General features: G+C 48.9%; 1 protein-coding gene across 3 annotated transcripts in view; it reads right to left on the bottom strand.

The window, feature by feature from the left end:
* SLC43A2 (solute carrier family 43 (amino acid system L transporter), member 2) overlaps nt 1-24009 on the bottom strand; it is a 40774-nt gene extending 16765 nt beyond the window's left edge. For 2 of the 3 annotated variants that reach the window (XM_014529437.1, XM_014529442.1), the window contains exons 1-4: nt 23857-24009; nt 10682-10907; nt 9560-9615; nt 8676-8752 (exon numbers count right to left, since the gene is read on the bottom strand). In XM_014529437.1, coding sequence (XP_014384923.1) covers nt 8676-8752; nt 9560-9615; nt 10682-10907; nt 23857-23974 — 477 coding nt within the window. In that variant the 5' untranslated portion in view covers nt 23975-24009. The remainder of the gene's footprint in view (nt 1-8675; nt 8753-9559; nt 9616-10681; nt 10908-23856) is intronic. The other variant, XM_014529448.1, reaches the window with a different exon arrangement.
* Nucleotides 24010-24015: the final 6 nt, after the last annotated feature.

Genomic DNA, 24015 nt, shown 5'->3' with positions numbered 1-24015 from the left:
ACTCTGTGCCAAATTGCCTTCTAGAACACTTATACCAATCGATTTTCCCACCAGCAGCATAGTAGAGTGCCTGTTTCACTGTAGCCATTCCAACATTGTTCATTACCATTATTTTTAATATTTGCCACTTCACCAATATCCTGCTGTGGTAAAATCCATTTCTTTGAGGATATGAATGAAATGAATTAGTGACTGATGTCTGTTTCTAAGTAATCTGGATGGTGGGTGGAGGCAGAAATGAAACAGGAATGGCCATGAGCTGATTAATTGTTGAACTTGCAAGATGGGTCTGTGGGGTTCATTGTACTATTCTCTCCAATACCATATATACTTAAATTTTCCATGACTAAGAAAACTTTAAAATTTAAAAAACATACATTTATTTAATTACTGACTTTGAATGTTTTTCTACAGTTTTAAAAGTCATTTATATTCTCCATTTGTCCTTTTTCCCCCATAAGGATGTTAATATTTTTATATTGATTTTGATTAGGCTCTTTATATATATGGCAGTCACAGTTTATTCATACACTGCAGGTATGTTTTCCTAGTTTGCCATTTAACTTCTTAGTTCATGGCTTTTTTTACCAACAGAAGTGTTGAAAGAGGAAGTCAAAGTGTTTTTCAGCTTTTAGCATTTCTGTCAGGTGAAATCTCTCTGAAAAGAACATCAAGAATGACCTTGACCAATGAAACCCAAAGCATAAACATCCTGGCAGCCGTGGACACAGAAGCATAACAAGCACAGCAGAAGAGAGGGTTTCCCTGTGGACACTGATTATTTTTAAATGTTAATACTAATTGTGTGATCTTTTAAGCCACTTCCTTCCCTTCCTCCCAAAGCTGTCCTGCCTGCCAGAAATTTCCCCATTTGTTGTGCCCAGGGGCGGCATGATCAAAGGATTTTCCTTATTATTAAGTGGTGGTATATAATAATATATAGCATGATTATATTAATATAATAATATGTTATTATAATATAATGGCATCATTATAATAGCAACTATTTGTAATATCTACTGTATATATTATCTTAAAAACCCTCCAAACAGGCCTAGCTGGCGTGGCTCAGTGGTTGAGCATTAACTCATGAACCAGGAGGTCACGATTTGGACACATGCCCAGGTTGAGGGCTCGACCCCCAGTGTGGGGCGTGCAGGAGGCAGCCGATCGATGATTCTCTCTCATCACTGATGTTTCTATCTCTCTCTCCTCCCTTCCTCTCTGAAATCAATAAATATATATATTTTTTAAATTAAAAAACAAACCTCCAAACAACCGTAATGGGGCAGGTATCACTTTTTAACCTCACATAATGGTTAAAACACTTTAGGATTAGAAAAGTCATGGAACACCCCCAAGCTGGTAAGGGTCAAATTTGGGATCCAAAGCAGGTCAAGTTTATGTGCACAACTGTTGGGCTGCTCTGTACACACTTCAGTTGGGCCCCAAAGCAAAGACCCTCACACCTCTCATGCGTCTGTGTTCCTTGTGCAGCGTCTGTCTGCTCTTCCTCTGATCCTCCTGTTAGACCCATCGGCTCCTCCCCACCCCCTGACCTTCCCTGGCTGACCTCCCATGGTCCTGGGCAACACCATCACGTGGACTCTGCTGTTTCATCTTCCCACCTGAGTCTCCTCCTCCCCCTGGTCTCCACGCCTCTCCTTCCTCCTTCTCTCCCTCCTCTGCCTCTGCTCGACCTCAGCTGCACATAATGGCTGCTCAGAAGCCTGGTGATGGAGTGATGGCTGAGTCCTGAGCAGAGTGCTCTAGTGTGGGCGTCAAGGGCCAGGTGGAGGGGAAGAGCCAGCTCGGCTGCCAAGAAGGAAGCCGGAGCCGTGCTGCAATGACAGACGCGGGGAAAACACTCAACAGAGACTGTTTCCTGACTCAGGATTCACTGCACTCACAGGTGCGGGGAGTGCAGGCCCGTCCCCCAGCTCTGAGTGCTTCCACCACCACCCCTGCCTGCGAGGGTAGGGCTGCAGTGGGCTCTGTGCTCCCTCCCAGGGGATGCTGTTGGTGACTCATTCTCTCAGCCCCTCAGCTGCCCGGGAAACAGGCCTGGGCTGTGTGACCTTCCCAGAGGGGAAAACAGCAGCTGCAGGCGGCCCCCCCTGGATTTCTGGCCACAGAGCAAGGCTACTAGATGAGAGTCTCCAGGGGCCGAGGCTGCAGGGCGGTGAGGATGGGCTGTCTTCCCTAGAAGATCCTCTAAGATGTCTCTCCACCCAGGGGCCCCCAAGACAGCCCTTGGGGTTGCTGGTAGGCAGGGACAGAAGGGCCCCTGTGTAGCCACCTGACACTGACTTTCCACATTTGTGGCTTCCTGAGCCCACCAGCTGGGGCACACCCTGGCCCTTGGGGAGCTGCCACGTGCAGCCTGGGTGGAGGCTGGCATGCTGGCCCTCAGGCCCCTTCCAGAGGTGAGCCTTGTCCTCAAGTGGCTGGTGTACACACCCAGAGCTCCGTACAACCTGTACAGGCCAGGATCCAGGTACCAGTCTAGACAAGCAGACTCAGCAAAGCCGAGCTATTTCCTAACCCCAAACCACCTGGCAGCTCCAAACACTTAATGTCAGGAGCAGGCGCTCTGGTCACCTTTCCGCTTCACTGCTGAAGGGGTGGGAGGAGGGCCTCCACTCCCCCGGCCACCTCATCTGCCTTCCCAGCCAGGTCCAGCCCTGCCGGTGCCCCCACTACACTTTCTGTCCACCCCTGAACTTGTCACATGCTGAAGCAAGTTCACAATGCGGAACCCTCGATGGGTGAATTTTTCCCAGGCCAGTGGCTATCAGCTGACTGCTTTGGGTTCACAAGGCACAGAACAGAAACGGAGAGGGAGAACGGGCTTCCGGCTCTGGGCGAGTCCTGCTCACCTGGCCCCTGGGCTCCCGGAGAGCTGACCGAGCTGACCGTGTCCCGTAGAAACAGGTCAGTTGAGCAGAATGCTAATCTCCAACCCCTCATGGGACACCTGCTTCATGGCTGCATCCCAATCCTTCCCTCCTCTCTCAGGTTTTGCCAGAGGGATGTTTATTCTGTTTCCTTCAGACTCAGATCCTCACTACCATGGGATCATTTCTTCCTCAGGTTCAAAGTCAGACTTCACTGAATCAAATAGGAAAAGCCCTCAGAGAAAATTTTCATCAAGGAGCCTGGCAACGTTTTGTAATCACTTTTCTGTGAGGGTTTCAGCTCAGAACTCCCCGTCCTGCCCACACGGACAGGGGTCAGAGTAATGAAGTGTAAAAGACATGTCCACAATGTTGGCTGCATCTGCTCCCATCTCTAAGCAACCCAGGCCCTGGATTGTGGGGTGGCGACCCAAAGACGCCGGCTCAGCCCTGGCTGGTATTTGTGCTCCGGCCGATGAAGCGAGTTAAAGGGTTGTACAAATGCAAAGCACTGAGCAAACAGACCAAAGTGTGCTGTCCAGGTGGGGGCAGGGGGCGGAGGATGAGGCTCGGCACCTGGGGAGTGCTCTGCACCCCTCGAACGACCTGGCACCCTCCCCTAAGGACATCACCCTCTGCTGCAGGGACCTGGGAGCCCAGTGCTGGCCGTCAGGTAGCCCCCTGGTATGGATTCCCCTGGCCCTCTGAGCCCCACCCCGCTCCGAGGAAAGGATCGCCCATGGGCAGACCTCTTGGGCTCTGTGAAGGAGGCCTACCTGCCAACCCATCCTGGCCTGTGGGGAAAGGCAATTTTGCCAATTTGGGGCCCCTCTCCACCAATTGAGGTAACAGCTTACAGGGCCTGTACATCTTTATACCACAACCCATGCAACACTAAGCCCACTGGGACTCAGAAAGTCCCCAAAGTAAGGTTTCCATGACAACACATCCCCCCAATTCCCAGGTTATCATGGAGCAATTATCCACGGCCCCACCGCAGTTGTAGACTTGATTCAGATGCTCCTAAAGGCGACCCTGAAGACTCCTTTGTCCCCCAAATTGGAATATGGGCGGGAGACACAAACAGAAAGTGCCATGTGCTGCTAGCTCGGCGTCTGGGGAACTGCTCCTGACAGTTCTGCTTTTTAAAGGCCTGGGCCGTGTCAGGACGAGACTCGGCTCCGCTCAGCAGAAGCTGCGGCCAGCCCTAGCTCATTGCCCAAGAGCTCCAGGCCTGCCCTTGCTGACCTGCTGCTCAGCCCCCTTTCAGGGTCTGCTCTGGAGGAGGAGCAGCATGGGAGCCCTCATCTGAGGCCTCAGGAGACAGGAGGATGCCCACGGAGAAGCCTCAGGCCAGGAGCAGCCGTGGAGGGGAAGGAGAGGACTTAAAAAGCGCTTCAGAAAAACAAAAACCAAAAAAACAAGCTTGATCCCCAGCCCTCCTCGGCATGTGCAGGAGGCAACCAATCGATGGGTCTCTCTCACACTGATGTTTCACTCTCTGTCTCTCCCCTCCTTTCCGCTCTTTCTAAAAATCAATGGAAAAAATATCCTCAAGTGAGAATTAACAAAACAAAACAAAACAAAATAAAACAAAACAAAAAAGCACTTCAGGAAAAGTGCTTAGGGAGTTGGCCTGTGTAACTAGAAGGGGGTAGGGTCAGCGGGATGTGGGGTGAGAGGTGTGTCAGCCCCCTCCCCGCTTCCCACAGAAGATAGTGATTAAGCAGCTTCTTGGTGCCTCTCAAATCAAACTTTTTCTGTAAAAGGCCAGACAGAAAACATTTTCGGTTTTACAGGCCATATAGTCTCTGTACAACTAATTCATTCTGCAGCCACTGCACAAAAGAAATGTGGACGTGGCTGTGTACCAATAAAACGGTTCACAACACCCACTTCCCTGGAGTGGCCTCCATTTGGCCTGGGGTCGCAGTGTGCTGGTCTGTGTGTTCTAGACCCAAGAATGGGGACCTTAGAGGACCAGCCACCAGCCCTCCTTAAATAGGTCCCTGCTATCCAAACACTTTACTAGTAAGTGCCGATCAAATGGTTTTCTTGCCTGGTCACTATCTGGCCTGTGTGGCCTTTTACCTCCCAGTGGAAGTGAGACGTTGGTAGGAACACCCCCGCTGCGTGCGTTTGGCCTCCACAGAGACCTAGAGGTTGCTGAAAGCAATGGACCCTCCCGCAGAAAAATGCACCTGCGGAGCATGAACACACTGTTTGCATATAATCTCAAGGGAGAGCACAGCCCTCCTCAGGCTTATTCACAGACCACACAGAAGCCTGAAAACCCTGGGGAAGACCCCTTGCTCACTCAGAAAGAGCTAATGGTTTTGCATATGAAAGGTAATCCTGTAGAAAAATAGACACAAAGCAGCACTTCACAGAATACAAACCACCACAAATAAGAGGTGAAAAGATGCTCCGTCTTACTAACCATTAAAGAAAAAAAATTTTAAATCATGGAATATCATGTTTTACCAGATCAGATGGGCTAGTGTTTGAAAGACTAATGACAGGGTACTGGAAGGGGTGTGGAGAAAAAGGCACTCTCATATTCGAGGGTAGGATGGTATCATGTACAGACAGTATAAACTTTTGGAAAGACCACTTGACAGTATCCGTTAACATTTCAAACACACTGATCCTGCGGCCCAGCAATCCCACTTCCAGGAAGTTATTTTACAGAAATATATGTACAGGAACGTTCACTTCAGCAGCATCATAAATCAGAAAAATTGGAAACAAACCCAAGTGTCCATTAGTAGGAAGCTGGTTAAATAAATTATGGTATATCCGTATTATAGAATTACATGGAACTCTTTAATAATGAGGTAGATCTCAAGAGCTTAAAATAATAAGGTAGATTTCTAAGCACTGGCAGGAAAAGATGTAAAAAAATACATTGTTAAGTGAAAAAGGCAAGTTGTGCCTGGCCAGTGTGTCTCGGTGGTTGAGCATCGACCTATGAACCAGGAAGTCACGGTTCGATTCCCGGTCAGGGCACATCCCTGAGTTGCAGGCTCAGTGCCCGGGGTGGGGAGTGCAGGAGGCAGCCGATCAATGATTCTCTCTTATCATTGATGTTTCTATCTCCCTCTCCCTTCCTCTCTGAAATCAATAAAAATATATTTAAAAAAGAAAGAAAGCCCTAGCCGGTTTGGCTCAGTGGATAGAGCGTCGGCCTGCGGACTGAAGGGTCCCAGGATCGATTCTGGCCAAGGGCACATGCCTGGGTTGCGGGCTCGATCCCCAGTCAGGGGCGTGCAAGAGGCAGCCAATAAATGATTCTCTCTCATCACTGATGTTTTTATCTCTCTCTCCCTCTTCCTTCCTCTCTGAAATCAATAAAGAAATATATTTAAAAAAGAAAAAAAGAAAAGGGCAAGTTGTAACAGTATTTCTTTTTATTTCTTTTTACTTTTTTAATATATATTTTATTGATTTTTTACAGAGAGGAAGGGAGAGGGACAGAGAGTTAGAAACATCGATGGGAGAGAAACATCCGTCAGCTGCCTCCTGCACACCTACTGGGGATGTGCCTGCAACCAAGGTACATGCCCTTGACTGGAATCGAACTTGGGACCCTTCAGTCTGCAGGCCGATGCTCTATCCACTGAGCCAAACCGGTTAGGGCAACAGTATTTCTTTTTAAAAAAGAATAACATTGGTATCTGCGGGTTCTTTTTAAATACTGAAGAGATACATTCTAAAATGATAAAGGTGGGCTTATAAAATTTTACAGTCTATAGTTTATACTTAGAAAATATTAACTTTTGCCTGGCCGGTTTGGCTCACTGGATAGAGTGTCGGCCTGGGGACTGAAGGGTCCCAGGTTCGATTTCGGTCAGTGGCATGTACCTGGGTTGCGGGCACATCCCCAGTAGGGAGTATGCAGGAGGCAGCTGATCGATGTTTCTCTCTAATCAATGTTTCTAACTCTCTATCCCTCTCCCTTCCTCTCTGTAAAAAAATCAATAAAATATATTTAAACCAAAAAAAAAAAAATATTAACTTTTTAAAATAAGAACATGTTTGTTTTATAATTTAAAAAAGAAAACAGATCTTTATGAGCTTAATAGCTTCCTAAAGTTTTCTTAGACAACTACAAGTTCATTTTAAAGGCTTTCTTAGAGAGGATTCGTGGCATGGCGGTTTTTATCCGTTTCTCTTATGCTTTATCACAGTAAAGCATCTTTCTGCATCTCAGAGCATAAACTCCTCAAGTTCAAGGACCATCTCTTTCTCTTATCCCAAAATTCATAACTGCCATGACATAGGCATAGAGTGACTAACATGAGGGGTGCTGCCAGGTTTTTAATTTTCCTTTTGATGAAAGAGTTGATAATTTTCATGCTGTCAAAGAACAAACAGAACCATGACTCCTGTTACACAGTTTACACAACTTAGTGGAATTTGGCAGTTCTAACAGATTTCCTACAGTTTCGACATTTATTGACCTCTGGGTATTTGAGTGGGGGGAGGGAACATATTTCTTTTCTTTAATCTACCTGGTTAAAAAATCAAAATAAAAATGCACGAAAGGGTACAAACCCAATCTCTCTCATACCACCGGAGCAGGGCAACCAGAGTCCCCAGACCTGTGTGTTCTACCCGCTCCCCGAGCACACCGCATACATGGCCCTGTGCCATGGCCTTTCTCACCTAGAGATGCCGCTGAATATTCCATTCCCAGGACCCAGACCCAGACAGTTGTCCTTCCCACCAGGGTAAAGTTAACAAGGCCAAGTGTAGGAAGGGTGACCAGAGGACATACTGGGCCTGTGGCCTCTGGCTCACAGCCTGCAGACACGGGGTCACGGAGGTGCCAGCACCTATTCAAGCTTCCTTGCAGGAAGACCAGCAGACCCCGGTCCCGCACAGCTAAACAAGGGCCCCCCAACTCCTGACTCCTTTGTGGAAAGAGAAATCAGAAACCAGAGTATCCTACAAAAGGTGATGGTAGGTATTATATCATAAAAACTTTTTCTCGGGAAAACTGAGGCAGGCCAGGCTTTCCTGTTGGACAGAAATCTCTTTGAAGAGCCTATTATTCTCACTTCTTTCCCAATGGCCAGCTCTGAAAGGCACCCTTGCCGGACTGGGCGAGCCTGCGGAGAGCTTCCCTCTTCCTCCCAGGAAAGACATGTTTGGCTTTCTTTCCTTCATCCTGAACCTTACTGCAGTCTCTCTCACCTTCCGTGGCGCCCTGGTGCTACCGATCAGGGGGTGCTCAGCACCCTGAGAAAACCTCTCCTTTCCTAGAGGGGCTCTCTGTGTCCTGGCATCCCAGAAACCAAGGAGAGGTGGCCTGTGTGCTCCCCTGAGCTTCTCATTCAGTTCTGGACAAAGGCGATGGTTAGGGGTGGGGAGATTCCGAGCGAGGGAGGTTTGTTTTTAGGTTGCCCTGTTCGCCAGGGCTGTCATGGAAAATAAGAGAAAGAAAGTGGGCGGTAGCTTTTTTCCTCCCTGCTCCCGTCTTCCCTGGACACATGGCTAGCAAGCTGGCTTCCTGAGTGCCTAAGCCACGGCCAGCAGGCAGGGATGGCCTCTCTGAGAGCCGTGCTCTGCTGTGCTGCAGGACCCCTGCCTCCCACTGGGGAGGCCTCGCTGGCTGGCTTTGCTCTCCAGCCGTTTCACCAGCAGCAGCCCTCTGTGCTGGGATGTCTAGGCACACGCAGGCGAGTGGAAGACAAGGAAATTGAAGCCAATAAAAGCTGCCTCAAAGCCACAAGGCGGTGACTGAACGGAGGCCTTAAAGAAATGGATACTCACTGTTAATGAGGTGAAGGTCATGCACATCCCGCCAAAGCCGTTCAGAGACAGGGCGATGAAGATGAGCACAGAGAGAGCTGCAGGAAAACAAGGCACACAATCAGGCACCGCAGCTGGGCTTCAGGGAGGCCAGGGCTTGGGCTCTTACAAAAGGGGCCTCCCGCCCTAGCTGGTCTGGCTCAGTGGATAGAGCGTCGGCCTGACGACTGAGGGGGCCAGGGTTCAATTCCGGTCAAGGGCACAAGCCTGGGTTGTGGGCTCTATCCCCAGTGGGGGGCGGGAGGAGGCAGCCAATCAGTGATCTCTCTCTCTCTCTTTCCCTTCCTCTCTGAAATCAATAAAAATACATCTTTTAAAAAGGTGCGTCCCCACCCTCTGTTCTCCATTAACCTGAGCAACAAGTGAGAAGCAGCTTCACTGAAACCAAAAATACAAGTTGCCCCCAAATCAACAGATGGTGAAATAAATTCAAGTCCTATTTTGGTGTTTGTTCAAAACTTCCTTGAAGCAACAGCTTCACCTGAACAGGGTTGGGGGCCAGGTGGCTTCTAAGCTCCAGGGACACAGCTGACAATTCTGCACACACCGCTGCAGCTGGCCTAGTTCCTGGAACTTGCCTCTCAGGTTGGATCAATGAGGCCATGCGGACTGGCCTGGCGTGGTGATGAGATGGGAGTTTCACACACCCTGGGACCTTCCCTCAGACATCGGTCTGGGGCGATTGTTCTTTTACCCAGCCACCCATTTGAGATAAGCAACTGGGTAAAGGCCTAACAAGCATCCCCTTTAACGTGAGCAGTGAGCACCAGGCCTGGCACAGCGTCCTAGAGCAGATGGCACGCTCCCCAGTCCCTGACAAAAGGGTGGAGGAAAAGTGTCCTCACAATTTGGGTTACTTGCTCCATATGCAATCAGCAAGCAGGAGACAGCAAAGCAGGCACTAAAAACAAGCAGAGATAATACATTATTTCTTCTTATTGTTGTTGTTAATATTGTTATTATTTGGGAGTATTTACTATGTATTAGATGTTTCTGGAAATTTTATATGCACTATTTTATTTAATTTAACAATTCTAAGGAGTATAATTGGCCCATTTTACTGATGAGAGGGAAAAAAAGAACTGATTTCTCCAAAGTCTCCAACTAGTAAGTGCCCAAGCAGGAATTCAAGCCTGGAAGCCACATCTGGCAAACACCACACTGCACTGCCCCTTCCCGTCCCCAGACCGGAGGGGGCCAAGGCTCTGAAGTGAGAGTGGATTGTGCCCTCTCTCGCTCGCTCAGCCAGGGGATGGACGGGACACACTGGGCACAGGCGAGATGAGTGGCAGCTCCTGAATCCCCCTCAAAAAGTGAATGAAACTGTTCCACCACCCATTCCCTCTCTGGTCACAGGGCTCGCTCACTGCAAGCCACTGCCCTTTGAGATGATCATTCGAAGGGGACGGGCTAGGGGAGACCGTGGCCTGAGAGGGTGGACTGACCCTGAGCCTGGCACACTGGAACTTTACAGACCAGGGACACCCCCCCGCCCCTCCCCCCGAGGGTACACCTGATGATCCACACAGGTGCCAATGGTAGGGGAAATATTAGGACTTCTATTTTACAACTTTTAATCTCAGCCATTTTAATTTATATGTTTGTATATGTGTCACAAAGCACATAAAAAACTAAGAATGGCATATGTATAGATAATTGACAACTCCATGTGCTTATATTAGAAGTCATTTTGCAAAACCTTTTTTTCTGATAGAGGTAGAAGGTCATAAAGAGTGTGGAAGCCAGTGTTCTTAATGACAAGAACTCCAGACCTTCCCAGGCAGGCCTGGGGCCCTGGGCCTTTTGTATGCAATACTGGCACATCACAAGGACCAGAGCACCTACTGATTTGGTGGCAGAAGGGGTAGAAACTCTGAGTGGACACTGAGGGAGCTCCACAGTGTACCTGGTAGCAGGCACCAGGATTCCTACAGTGGGGAACTCAGCCCAGGGTCCCACATACTTACCTGCCTAGCAGCCTGAGCTTCCTTGGGCCATACTTGTCCATGACGATGCCCAGGGGCAGGGTGATGGCACTGAGCAGGAAGGAGCCCACGGTGAAGGCCAAGTTTAGCATCTCATCTTGGGCCTTACAGCTGAGCCAACCATTCATCCAGCTCACCTCCTCCTCCTGCTCTGATTCACCCGCTGTGCCGTTGGTGACATTCTCTGTGAGTGCAGAGAGAGAGAAACCTGATCACAGGGTCATGGCAGGGGTTCCCAAAGATCAGAGGGGCAGATGCACATTCAGTCACCCCACTGGGAACGGCGGGGTTGTCTCTGGGCCTCCTGAGGACTCAGGCTTGGATGTCCATGTGCCAAGCCCCCTGGAATGATAATGCGAAGGTTCTTAACTTTGGAGGGGACGTACATCCTTTGGTGAACCCAACAGAGAAAGCTATGCTCCCGTGACTCAGAAAATGCCCACAAAGTCTTACCCACAATTTCAGGGGCTTCGTGTGTCCCTTGAAGCACCCATGAGCCCCAGGTTGGGATTCCCATTCTAGTCACCTATTCCCAGTCTAGAGTGACCGCAGGCCCCAGCCTTGGCAGTGAGGCCCCAGGGTGGCGAGAGCCTTCTCGGCAGCTCTGTCCACGGAAACAGACTGCAGCCAGTACAGAGGAGCCAACCCTAGGCCACCTGGGAAGGGCAGCTGCTGGTCTCACTGCAACGCCCTGGCGTTCCCCTCAGTCAGTTCGGAGCAGGGCCCCCTTTACTGCTAAGCACAGTGACTTCTCAAACATGCAGCCCATATGCTACCGCTGCCCTGCACATTTTCACGCTATCAACCTCCACACACACTATGTTGTAGAACACCTTGGGAAAGGATTTTAAAAAATAGTCCCAATTTATTTGCTTTCACTTGTTGAGACCTTTTACTTTCTAATATTCCTCCCTAGAGTCACCACATTTGCTGTCCCTGAGGCCACACCTGTACTATAACCCTGGCCCTTAATGGCCCTCTCCAAAGTCCACCAGCAGCAAGACAACAAGAATAGGAAGGGAAAAGTGCTGCGGCAGCTGAAGGCAGGAGGGTGGGGGGCAGGTCCAGAACACAGCTGAGGACTCGCTCCTCGCTGGGACTGCTAGTTAGGAGATGCTGACTAATCCTGCAGAAAGAGGAGCGGCCTGATTAGATTGGAGGTAACACTGGGAGAGACAAGGAAATGCCTCTCTTCAGAGAACTGCGAGCCTCCAGACTGCGGCCCTCTGGCGCCAGGGCTGTAAAGCTGAGGTCTGCAAAGGCCTGCCCAGGCCTCTCAGGGCTGCCCCAAGGTCATGGAAAAGGATGCACTTCGGGTGAATCATGCCATATGCCAACCTCTAACCAAAGAGGCCTCCTGGGGGCACGCTGATCGAGGGTGAGGTGCTGGGTTCCCATTTCGGTTCCTCCACTTCCTACTCGTATGACCTTGAAGAAATGACTTATGCTTACTCTTCCTCAGTTTTTTAAATCTGTAGAATGGGCATAATCTAACAATTAGTATCTACCTCCTAGAGTTTTAGGGAAGACAGGAAAATCCAGATGACATTCTAGAACTCACACAAGCAGAGAAAGTGCTCAATAAGTAATAGCTGAAAGTTACTATAATTACTATTATTGGGGGCTCAGGATGGGGGTAGTGGTGCAACCGACTGGCAGCAGAGCCCGGCACAGTAACTCACAGCAGAGTTCCATAACTGTGCATGTGGTAGCATGAATATGTGTCTAGTCTCCCACTGGGCTGGGGGGCCTGGAGGGCAGGGACGGTTTTCTGGTCACCTGAGTCCCCAACACCTTACTCAGGTCCTTTACAGAGCAGTTGTTTACTGAATTAATGAAAACAATGGGCTCAGATCACAATGGCCAAAAGGATCAAGAAAGAAAAAAGCAAATAGGATAAGTGGATACAAATTGAAGATAGAGGGGATTTAAGGAGATTAAAGCTACAACGTTAACCTCCTGAAGCTACAGAAACAAAACCTAACAAGCCAGTCCAGCAGGTGTGGCTCAATGGTTGAGTGGTGACCTATGAACCAGGAGGTCATGGTTTGATCCCCAGTCAGGGCACATGCTCGGGTTGTGGGCTCGAACCCCAGTGGGAGCCGTGCAAGAGGCAGCTAACCAACGATTCTTTCTCATCATTGATGTTTCTCTCTCTCCCTTCCTCTCTGAAATCAATAAAAACATATATTAAAGAAAACAACCACCTAACAAGCCAGATTCCCACCCCACTCAGCCCGCTGCTGGCCAGAGAGGCCCCACCACACTGGCAACCAAAACAGCCAACCAGGGTCACCTGAGCCCAGTGGGATCCACTCAGCACTGTCACACACACTGACGTGGCCGCGGCCTGAGCCGCTCGCCCCCTGTGGGGCAGCTTCTGGGAAGGCAGAGCTGCTTCACAGGTTGGCACTGGCTTCAGGTGTCAGCTCTGCCAGCAGCAACAGGAACTGGAGGTGAAATGGGACGACAGCCACTTCCAGGTTGGCGTGCAGATATGAGCAAACCAGCACAGGTGTGACCCAGTGGATGGGAGGGGAGGGTCCAGGATTGCTGGCCTGTGAGACCTGACTGTGGCCACGCAGGGTCTAGAGCCCATCGCTGCACTCAGTGCTGCAGGGTCTGCTGCTGTGGGCAGGGAGCCCTGCCTGGACGGGACACCAGCAAACGAGGCAGCACTCTCTCTGAGTGAGGCACCAGGGTGCCCTACCCACAGGTTCCCCAGAGAGGAACCGCAGGGGACCCTTAAATCCAGGACTGCACTCACCGAGAGAGAAGATAAAAGCCCAAGGCACAATACCCAAGGCAGTCTCCCTAATTTGCTATAATGGGGGATGGGTGCAAACATCTGAATAGTTGAGAGATCTGGTCACCCCTGTAACTAGACAGGGGGCTAATGAGGAGACAGGTCAGAGCCGAAGGAAGGGTCTCTGTCCCTCCCATCTTTCATTCTAGAGCCACTCCATACAGAGGCAGGGACCTTACTTGGAGCTGCCAGCCTTCTCTGCTTAAACAAGTCCCTGCCAAAGGGCCGCCTGGCCCTCAGCCCTCCTGCCTCAGGCAGTGATGTCCAGCAACACACGAGCCAGGAGTGGGTGGAGGTGTCTGAGTGGCCCCTTGTCTGCCTATGGAGCAACATGAGCGTGCCCCTCACCCTAGCGGGACCTAAACCATCCTTTAGCCCAGAAGCTTTGTTGGCAGTAAAACTTCCCACACGAATAAACAGATGGAGCAGGTGCCCAAACACACAGTCACCCCCAGGCTGCTTCTCTTCCTTGGCTCCTCTTCCACCTGGACCATTGTGGGCCAGGAGAAACACCAATCAGACAAGCACCCAGGAAGCGTCAAGGCCCTGGGGTGCCCCTCTTCTCCCAGCCATAGCCCAGCCCTCACCAGCCCAGCCTGCTCTGCGCCTCACTTGCACCTGTTTAGTAAACAGGTGACTGCAGTGGGAGGCCAGAGCGGCCTGATCCAGCCCAGCTGGGGAAGGTGAACCAAGAGGACAGGACAGGAATTGGTGTGGCCAGAGTGTGCTGAGAACAGGCGTAAGGCTGCTTAGGAGGAAACCCAGGGGCGGGGAAGAGAGAACAATGCCTGTACTGTCTGGCCTCACAGAACACTCACATACACAATCTTTACAGAGAAGGCAGGGGAGAAAAGAGGGTGCTGTGACCCCCTATCCCAGGGAAATAAAGGGGGTGGGAGCCTCCAGAATAGCCGGCCAGACGATGCTTAAGGGAGCAAAGGGCCCTGGGCTGGGCTGGAGCAGCCCCTCTGAATTCCTGAGCAGCCCTCTTCGGACTGGCTGCTCACTGAGGACCCCCTCCCTGGGGGCAGGCCCCTGGGCCTCCCTGCTGGTGGCCCCTGCCCCAGGACCTCCCGTCTTTCTCAAATCCTTAGTCTATCCGGCAACAGGAAGCAGCATCTCCAGTGCAGCAGGGGGGATGTAGGTGAGAGGTCAGCCTCAGACACAGAGCAAACAAGAGGCAGGACAGACAGTCAGAGGGCCCTGATGGTGGGCCAGGGCCAACGCCTTCACTGTGGTCACAGAGTGCCTGTGTGTGCTGGCTGCTGTGCTCAATGCTATTCATTCCTGTGTCACTTAGCAGCCTCCCACCCCCACCGTATCCCAGGAATTTCAGAACAGGTTAAGTGTCTTGGCCAAGGTCTCATAGCCAGTACCCGGGGAAACTGGACTTGAATCCAGGCTGTCAGACTCCAAAGCTCCTGCTTTTAACCTTCAGGCTGTGCTGATGCTGTACTACCTGGGTCAGAGGCAGTTCTAAGAAAATGCTGGGAGCACAAGGCTGTCACAGAGTTGGGGCAATACCAGGTGGACCTAATGTCACCTGGTGAGAATGGGACTGTCCCCAAGACCTTCCCACGAGGTCCCGGAAAGCCAACCCAGCTGGACAGGACCTGAATAGAACACCATGAAACCAGGAGTGGTGAGCAGCGGATGTGGGGGAGAAAAATTAGGTCATGAAATGGGAAGGAGGAGGGCAGGGTTGGTGGGGAGGGCTAAGGGCACCAGCTCCTCTCTGTGACACATCCTAAGGCTGTGGTCACCAGCCTTTAGACTTTCTTACCCATTGCTACTTTTTTATTTTTTTTAAGAACTCACTGCTTTTTAAAAAAATATATATTTTATTGATTTTTTTACAGAGAGGAAGGGAGAGGGATAGAGAGTTAGAAACATCGATGAGAGAGAAACATCGATCAGCTGCCTCCTGCACAACTCCTACTGGGGATGTGCCCACAACCAAAGTACATGCCCTTGACCAGAATCGAACCTGGGACCTTTCAGTCCACAGGCCGATGCTCTATCCACTGAGCCAAACCGGTTAGAGCCCATTGCTACTTTTTAAAAAAAATCCAAAATACACAGCAATAAATGTGAAAGGGTGAGTTTTCAAAAGCTATCAACCACTGACCCTTGGGTGTAGGAGACCATTTCATGCCTCAGAAGGGATTGGCATGAAATATTCAAAGTGATGAAAAGCAAGGACCTACAACCAAGACTACTTTCCCAGCAAGGCCATCATTTAAAATTAAAGGAGGCCAAAACCGGTTTGGCTCAGTGGATAGAGCGTCGGCCTGCGGACTGAAAGGTCCCAGGTTCGATTCCGGTCAAGGGCATGTACCTGGGTTGCGGGCACCTCCCCAGTGGGAGATGTGCAGGAGGCAGCTGATCGATGTTTCTAACTCTCTATCTCTCTCCCTTCCTCTCTGTAAAATAATCAATAAAATATATTTTAAAAAAATAAATAAATTAAATTAAATTAAATTAAAGGAGAAATAAAAAACTTCCCTAAAAAAAAAGCTAAAGGAGTTTGTTAACAGAAAGAGAGAGAGAAATATAGATCAGTTGCCTCCCATATGTGCCCTACCGGGGATTGGACCTGAATCTAGGTATGTGCCCTGACCAGGAATCAAACCCACAACCTTTTTAGTGTGCAAACGATGTTCCAACCAACTGAGCCACCCAGCTCGGGCATAGTGGCATAGTAGGGGATTTTGACATCAATGGATAGATCTTTCCAGATAGAAAATCAACAAGGAAACAGCGGCCTTAAAAAATATACTAGATCAGATGGATTTAATTGATATCTTCAGAGCATTTCATCCCAAAGCACCAGAATAAACATTATTTTCAAGTGCACATGGAACATTTTCTAGGATAGACCACATGTTAGGGCAGAAAAAGTCTCAAAAAATTTAAGTAGATTGAAATTGTATCAAGCATCTTCTCTGACCATAATAGTGTGAAACTAGAAATCAATCATAAGAAAAAAACTGAAAATTACACAAGACATGGAAGCTAAATAACATGTTACTAAACAATGAACGAGTTAACAATGAGATCAAGGAAGAAATAAAAAATTACCTTGAAACAATGAAAATGAGAACACAACAATTTAAAATTTATGACACAGCAAAAGCAGTCCTAAGAGGGAATTCATAGCATAATAGGCCTATCTCAAGAAACAAGAAAAATCTCAAATAAACAATCTACCTTTACAGAAAAAAAAAAGCCCAAAGTGAATAGAAGAAAATTATGAGACACTGAAGAAAGAAATTGAAGAAGATACAAATATGTGGAAGCATATACTGTGTTCATGGATAATATCATTAAAATGTCCATGCTACCCAAAGCAACCTATAGAGTCAATGCAATTCCTATCAAGATACCAATGGCGTATTTCACAGAACCAGAACAAATATTTACACGGAACCACAAAAGACCCCAAATAGCCATAGCAATCTTGAGAAAGAACAAAGTTGGAGGAATCATGATACCTGATATCAAACCATATTACAAGGCCATAGTAATTAAAACAGCATAGTTCTGGCATAAAAACAGGCATATAGATCAATGGAACAGAATAGAGAGCCCATGCCTTTGTGGTTAATTAATATTTGACAAAGGAGTCAAGAACATACAATGGGGTAAAGTAGTCTATTCAATAAATGGTGCTGAAAAATTGAACAGATATGTGCAAAATGAAATTAGACCACCTTCTTACACCATACACAAGAATAAACTCAAAATGGATCAAAGACTTGCCCATTGGTGTGGTTCAGTGGATTAAGCTTTGCCCCACGCACCAAGAGATCACTGGTTCGATTCCTGGTCAGGACACGTGCCCTGGTTTTGGATTCAATCCACAGTAGGGAGCATACAGGAGGCAGCTGATCGATGTTTCTCTCTCTCTCTCCCTCTCCCTTAAATCAATAAAAACATATTTTTCAGAAAATGTATTAAAGACTTAAATGTAAGACTTGAAACCATGAAAATCCTAAAAGAAAACATAGACAGTAAAATCTCAGACATTTCTAGTAGCAATATTTTTTCTGATATCTCTCCTAGGGCAAGAGAAACAGACAAAAAAATAAACAAATGGGACTATATCAAACTAAAAAGTTTTTGCACTGCAAAGAAAACTATCAACAAAATGGAAAGACAACCCACTGAATAGGAGAACATATTCACCAATGATACATCTGATAAGGGGTTAATATCCAAAATTTATAAAGAACTTATACAATTTGCCCGGGCTGGTGTGACTCAGTTGGTGGAGCGTCATCCCACGCACCAAAAGGTCACAGGTGTGATTGCCAGTCAGGGCGCATGTCCAGATTACAGGCTCAATCCCTGGTCTGGGTGTGTGTGTGGGAGGCAGCCGATTGATGTTTCTCTCTCACATTGATGTTACTCTCTCTCTCTCTCCCCCTCCCTTCCTCTCTCTCTAAAATTAATTTTTAATAAAAGAACGTATACAACTCAACACCAAAACACACAAACAGCCCAATTAAAAAACGGGCAAAGGACCTGAATAGACACTTCTCCAAAGAGGGCATATAGATGGCCAAGAGATATGAAAAGATGCTCAATGTCACTATTATCAGAGAGATGCAAATTAAAACCACATTAAGATATCACTTCACACCTATCAGAATGGCTATCATCAATAAATCAACAAACAACTGTTGACAAGGATGTGGAAAAAAGGGAACCCTCATGCACTGTTGGTGGGAATACAGACTGGTGCAGCCACTGTGGAAAGCAGTATGGGATTACCTAAAAAAATAAAAAATGGAACTGCCTGCTCTAGCTGGTTTGGCTCAATGGACAGAGCATCGGCCTGCAGACTGAAGGGTCATGGGTTCGATTCTGGTCAAGGCCATGTACATTGGTTGCAGGCTTAATCCCTGGCCCCGGTCAGGTCGCATACGGGAGGCAACCACTGGATATTTCTCTCTCTGTGTATATCTCCTCCTCCCTTCCACTCTCTCTAAAAATCAATGGAAAAATATCCTTGGATGAGGATTAACAAAACAAAACAAAAAAAAGTGGAATTGCTTTATGACTCAGTGACTCCACTTCTGAGAATATACCTGAAAACACTCAAAACAATAATTCGAAAGAATATAAGCACCCTTAAGTTCATTGCAGTGTTATTTTTTAAAATATATTTTTATTGGTTTCAGAGAAGAAGAGAGAGGGAGAGAGAGAGATAGAAACATCAATAATAAGAATCACTGATTGGCTGCCTCCTGCACACCCCACACTGGGGATCGAACCCACAGCCAGACATGTGCCCTTGACTGGAATCGAACCCGGGACCCTTCAGTCCGCAGGCCAATGCTCTATCCACTGAGCCAAACTGACCAGGGCTGCAGTGTTATTTACAACAGCCAAGATTTGCAAGTAGCTCAAGTGCCCATCAATAGATGAGTGGATAAAAAAAGCTGTGGTACATTTACACATGGAATTACTCAGCCATAAAAAAAAGAAGGAAATCGGGGGGCGGGGGGGGGATAAAAACACATATGTAATACGTTAATCAATAAAGAAAAAAAAAGAAGAAGGAAATCTTATCCTTTGCAACAGCATGGATGGACCTGGAGAATATTATGCTGAGAGAAATAAGCCAGTCAGAGAAAGACAAGTACCATATGATTTCACTTATTTGTGGAATCTAATGAACAAAATAAACTAACAAACAAAATAGATACAGAGAACAGACTGACAGCTGTCAGAGAGGAAGGGGTTGGAGGCTGGTGAAAAAGATGAAGGGATTAAGAAGAAAAAAAACCCTCATAGACACAGACAACAGCCTGATGATTACCAGAGGGAGAGGGGGGTGGGGGGAGGTAGAGGAGGGTTAAGGGGGGATAAATGGTGATGAAAGGAGATTTGACTTGGGGTGGTGAACACAACAAAATATACAGATGATGTTTTATAGAATTGTACACCTGAAACCGATATAATTTTATTAACCAATGTTACCCCAATAAATTCAATTTGAATAAAAAAAGGGAGGGCCTGGAAGCCACAGAGAATGTCTCCTGTCCACATCTGCAGCCTCGGCCCCGCCTGGTGGGGACCAGGCCTGGTCGTTTCCCTGGGTGATGGCAGCCCCTCTGCCTCTCAGAACCCCGAGGGCCAGCTTCCTGTTTCGTTTCAGTGAAGGGTATGGCTCTCCCCCGACACCACAGGTAGTGACTGTAGAGACCAAGAGCACAGACCTGGGCTCTGCCTTGGTGTCCATGGCTGGGGCTGGGCTGTGACTTCCTCAGGCTCTCACCTTCACGGCCCCACCCCACCCAGCAGGTGGCAAGTCCTCAACACTTCAGGAGTCTAAGAGGTGAAACGATCACCCTCCTCTGCCTCCCTCACTTCCTCTTGCCGTGAGAGTAAAATCCAGCCTCCCCAGCAGCTTCCCTGACTCCCTCTCAGTCCTTTCTCGCCTCCTCTCCAGCACGCAGTCTGCCTCGGGGCTACTTGCCCCCTTCTCTCCTGACTCAACCCTCCTCACCCTCCACACTTCTGCCTAAACACCAAAGAGGCCCTTCTACCCAAGCTGAATCAGGTCTCCACTGTCACTCAGTCCCAGCGCCCTGCTGTCCGCTGGAGTACGGACCACCACTGTCACTCAGTCCCAGCACCCTGCTGTCCGCTGGAGTACGGACCACCACTGGAAACGATATAGGCCTGTGTGCGGTGACTTGTTTGATGCTGGCAGATTGCAGACACCCTGAGGGCCAGGACTGCTCTGCTCTCCAAGGCAGCACCTCAACAATGGTACCTGCCTGGATGGTGTGGCTCAGTAGTTGAGCATCGACCCAGGAACCAAGAGGTTGCCAGTTCGATTCCTGGGCAGGGCACATGCCCCGGTTGAGGGCTCAATCCCCAGGAGGGGTGCGTGCAGGACGAAGCCGATCGATGATGTTCCTCTCTCATCAATGTTTCTATCTCTCTATCCCTCTCCCTTCCTCTCTCTCTAATAACCAATAAAAACATTTTTTGTTACCTTTTTTTCCCTTTTCCAATAAAAACATTTTTTTATATATTTTATTGATTTTTTTTACAGAGAGGAAGGGAGAAGGAGAGGGATAGAGAGTTAGAAACATGGATGAGAGAGAAACATCGATTCAGCTGCTTCCTGCACACTCCCTACTGGGGATGTGCCCACAACCAAGGTACATGCCCTTGAGCGGAATCGAACCTGGGACCCTTCAGTCCGCAGGCCGACGGTCTATCCACTGAGCCAAACTGGTCAGGGCCCAATAAAAACATTTTAAAAATAATGTTTACGTAAAGCCCAGGTTAGATGAAAGAAGAGATAAATATCCTCAGGTAGCACCGGCCGAGCTGCCCAGCCGAAGTGGGCCACCCAGTGACAGAGAGAATGAAGAGAGGTCAGATGTGGGTGGATACAGTGGCCGCCCAGAGGCCAAAAGGACGCAGTCCTGGAAAAGCCCCATGACTCCCGGGCTGGGAACCCGTCGGTCTCCTGCCCACACCAGGGGGACGGGTCTGGGGAGCAAAGCCTAAATGCCTAGCCCCGGGCCCTGTCATTAATCCCGACTGTCCAGCCGGCAGGGCAAAAAGAGCTCAGCAGCCACAGAGAAAGGGGCTCTTTCTTTCCTTCTCCCACCTCACCACGCTGGGACCAGTGCTGTGTCTGCGGCCAGATTCTGGCTGGAGTCCCAAGAAAGAGCTCTGAGAACCTTTCAACAGGTTCAGGCAAAGTTTCTTTAGAGGACAAACCAAAGCATCAGTCCTCAAAGCAACAAAAAGCTGACAGATTTGCATCTCAATCAGCTGTAGGCTGGTCCCCTTTTCACAAGTCTAATTCAGTAAGTGGCTTAACTGCTCCTCTGCAAGGCAGCCATCCACCCAGTTTGAGAATATTAGACCTCAGCAGAAACCTTGTCCCTGAGTCCTCCAGGCACTCCCAGTCAGGCGCACCGGGATTCCTGCCTGAAAGGCACAGGCTGCTTGGACTCCCAGAAGCCAGGAACAGAGAGGCCAGAGAGATAAGCTGTGTGGAATCAGCAGGCCTGCCGCGGAGGATGCTGAGTCAGAGGGTTTGCCAGAGAGTCAGAGAAACCAAAATCAGAAGCAGGGGCAAAGGCATGGGATAAGAGGTTGATGTTCAACCCACATCCTGACCCTTCACCTTCATCTTCACTTTGGGTTACAAGGGGGGCCAGTCAAGCCTTAAAGGCTTAACTACTAACTCAGCACTAGGTTGGCACAAGCTCTAGGACTCCTCCCACTTGAAGGAAGTAGCCAAGGTTGAGGCAGGAATGAAGTGACCAGCCCCAATGCTGCCAATACCATAAAGTAAATTAAATCAGTGGACAAACTCGGAAGAACCCTAGAATCTGACCTTCTAATACCAAGTGGGTAAAAAAAAAAAAAAATTGAATATAGCAGTCCTCCAGCATGAACAAGATGATAAAAGCTTCATCTGTGGATGATGACGTTTTTTCCTATGTTTTAAACTTTCTGTGTAGCCTGAGAGAGCCCAGGGAGACGAGCAGGAAGGGTCATGATCTAAAAGGGAGGAGAGAGGGAGGGAGAGGAGGAGCCAAATACTCCAACCTGTTCCTTCCAGAGTCATTAATCTAACATTTCTTGGACAGAATAGAAAGCTTGTTAAGGAACAAGGTCTGAGTGACTTTCCCATCTCCCAAGATTTCTTGCTGACATGGGGAAAGTTCTGCCAAGAACCCTCAGGCTATCAGGAAATATTTCTGAGTGGCTAAAGGCTAAAGGTTCTAAATGATACACTCTCTGCCCTGCCAGTAGCCTGTGCATTCCCCGCCTCCCCCACCCAACACACACACACTCCCTTTCTCCTGCCCTAAACCCCTCCAGCTATGCTCCCCAGAGACTGGAACACTCAGGAATATCCTGGGAAGATCAGAGAAGAAAAGCAGGGAGGACTCTACATGGAGTTACATGAGTTGGTTCAAAACTTTTTCTTCCCTCAAAGTAAGAACTCTCCAAAGACAAAGCATGCTGGTGGTGTGATCAGGGGGTCAAGCTTGGGCTATCTCTGTCTAAAGCAGCGGTTCTCAACCTGTGGGTCGCGACCCTTTGGGGGTCGAATGACCCTTTCACAGGGGTCGCCTAAGACCATCGGAAAACACATATATAATTACATATTGTTTTTGTGATTAATCACTATGCTTTCATTATGTTCAATTTGTAACAATGAAAATACATCCTGCATATCAGATATTTACATGACGATTCATAACAGTAGCAAAATTACAGTTATGAAGTAGCAACGAAAATAATTTTATGGTTGGGGGGTCACCACAACATGAGGAACTGTATTAAAGGGTCGCGGCATTAGGAAGGTTGAGAACCACTGGTCTAAAGGGACTCGGGTAGGGGCGGGCTGACAAAGGCCCTGGGGAGAGGCATTACTGATTCAATCAGGGTGAACTGCTGGAGACAGCAAGAGGGCAGAGGAAAATGCTTCCTATCAAGATTGTCTAGGAAGCGGGTAGGAGGTGGAAATTGGGAGTCACCTGAGTTCCACGGTTGGGCTGAACCTACTGACATCAACGATTAGGACCTTCAAACAGGGCTGGGAAGTATGAAGGTGGGAATGGGGGTTTGATTTCTTGTAGACCAGCATCCTCAGCCTGCTTCTGGCAACACCAACGAGGTGGCAAAGGGAAAGGACAGACCTAGTGCCATTTTTATAAGTTCCCCCTCTTCTCCTCCCCCTCACCCCCATGGAGACAGAAGACCACTGAGACGTTCTCACAGCTTGTGGGAGGAAAAGTCCGTTGGAAAATCATAAAGCAGCAAAAATAGACAAGAAATGGTATCTAACATGCCTTTAAAAGGCTCCAGAATGATCTGACTAAAAAAACATCTAAATTCTAGATGAATCTTCCACCGGATGGAGGCCAAGCCACTTCCTCTCTCTCTCGTTACACCCCAGCCACTGAGTCAGGAGTTCCTTTTTCTACAGTCAGGGAGCAACATGCTTCATGCCAGGCACGCGATGTGCCAGGCCCTGGGCGGAGGTGCCCAGCAGTGTTCCCAGGGGGGGAAGGAATACCCTGGACTCAGGGTTCTGATTCTAGGACGGCTCCTAGCTGTGTGGCCTCGGGCAAGTCAGAAGATCTGTGGGGAGTCTCAGTTTTTTCATCCATAAAACGGGGACGGTGCTATGGACCCAGGAGAGCTGCATGAGGAGCAAATAGGCCTTTTGCTGGCTGGGGGGCGCTGCGCAGCAAGGTGGTATCGCGGGCCAGGTCTGTGCCGCCATCTCGCCCTCCCTCTCCAAAAGCTCCCGCTCCGGGAACCTCCCCGACCGAGCCCGAGGCGCCCGTCTCACCTGGCTCCGTGCACAGGTAGGAGTAAAAGCCCTCCGACTTGAGCATGATGAGCAGCGAGCCCCAGCCCAGGAGGACTGCCGAGAAGAGGAGGTTTTCCAACACCGCGGTGCAGGCCATCCACCAGCGGCGCCGATGGGCAGTGGCCAGGGTGGGCGCCA

This window comes from Myotis brandtii, unplaced genomic scaffold (genome assembly GCF_000412655.1).
Source record: "Myotis brandtii unplaced genomic scaffold, ASM41265v1 scaffold1167, whole genome shotgun sequence".
Taxonomy (NCBI): domain Eukaryota; kingdom Metazoa; phylum Chordata; class Mammalia; order Chiroptera; family Vespertilionidae; genus Myotis; species Myotis brandtii.
The sequence above is the reverse complement of the archived record's forward strand: the minus strand, read 5'-3'. Positions and strand labels throughout refer to the sequence as shown.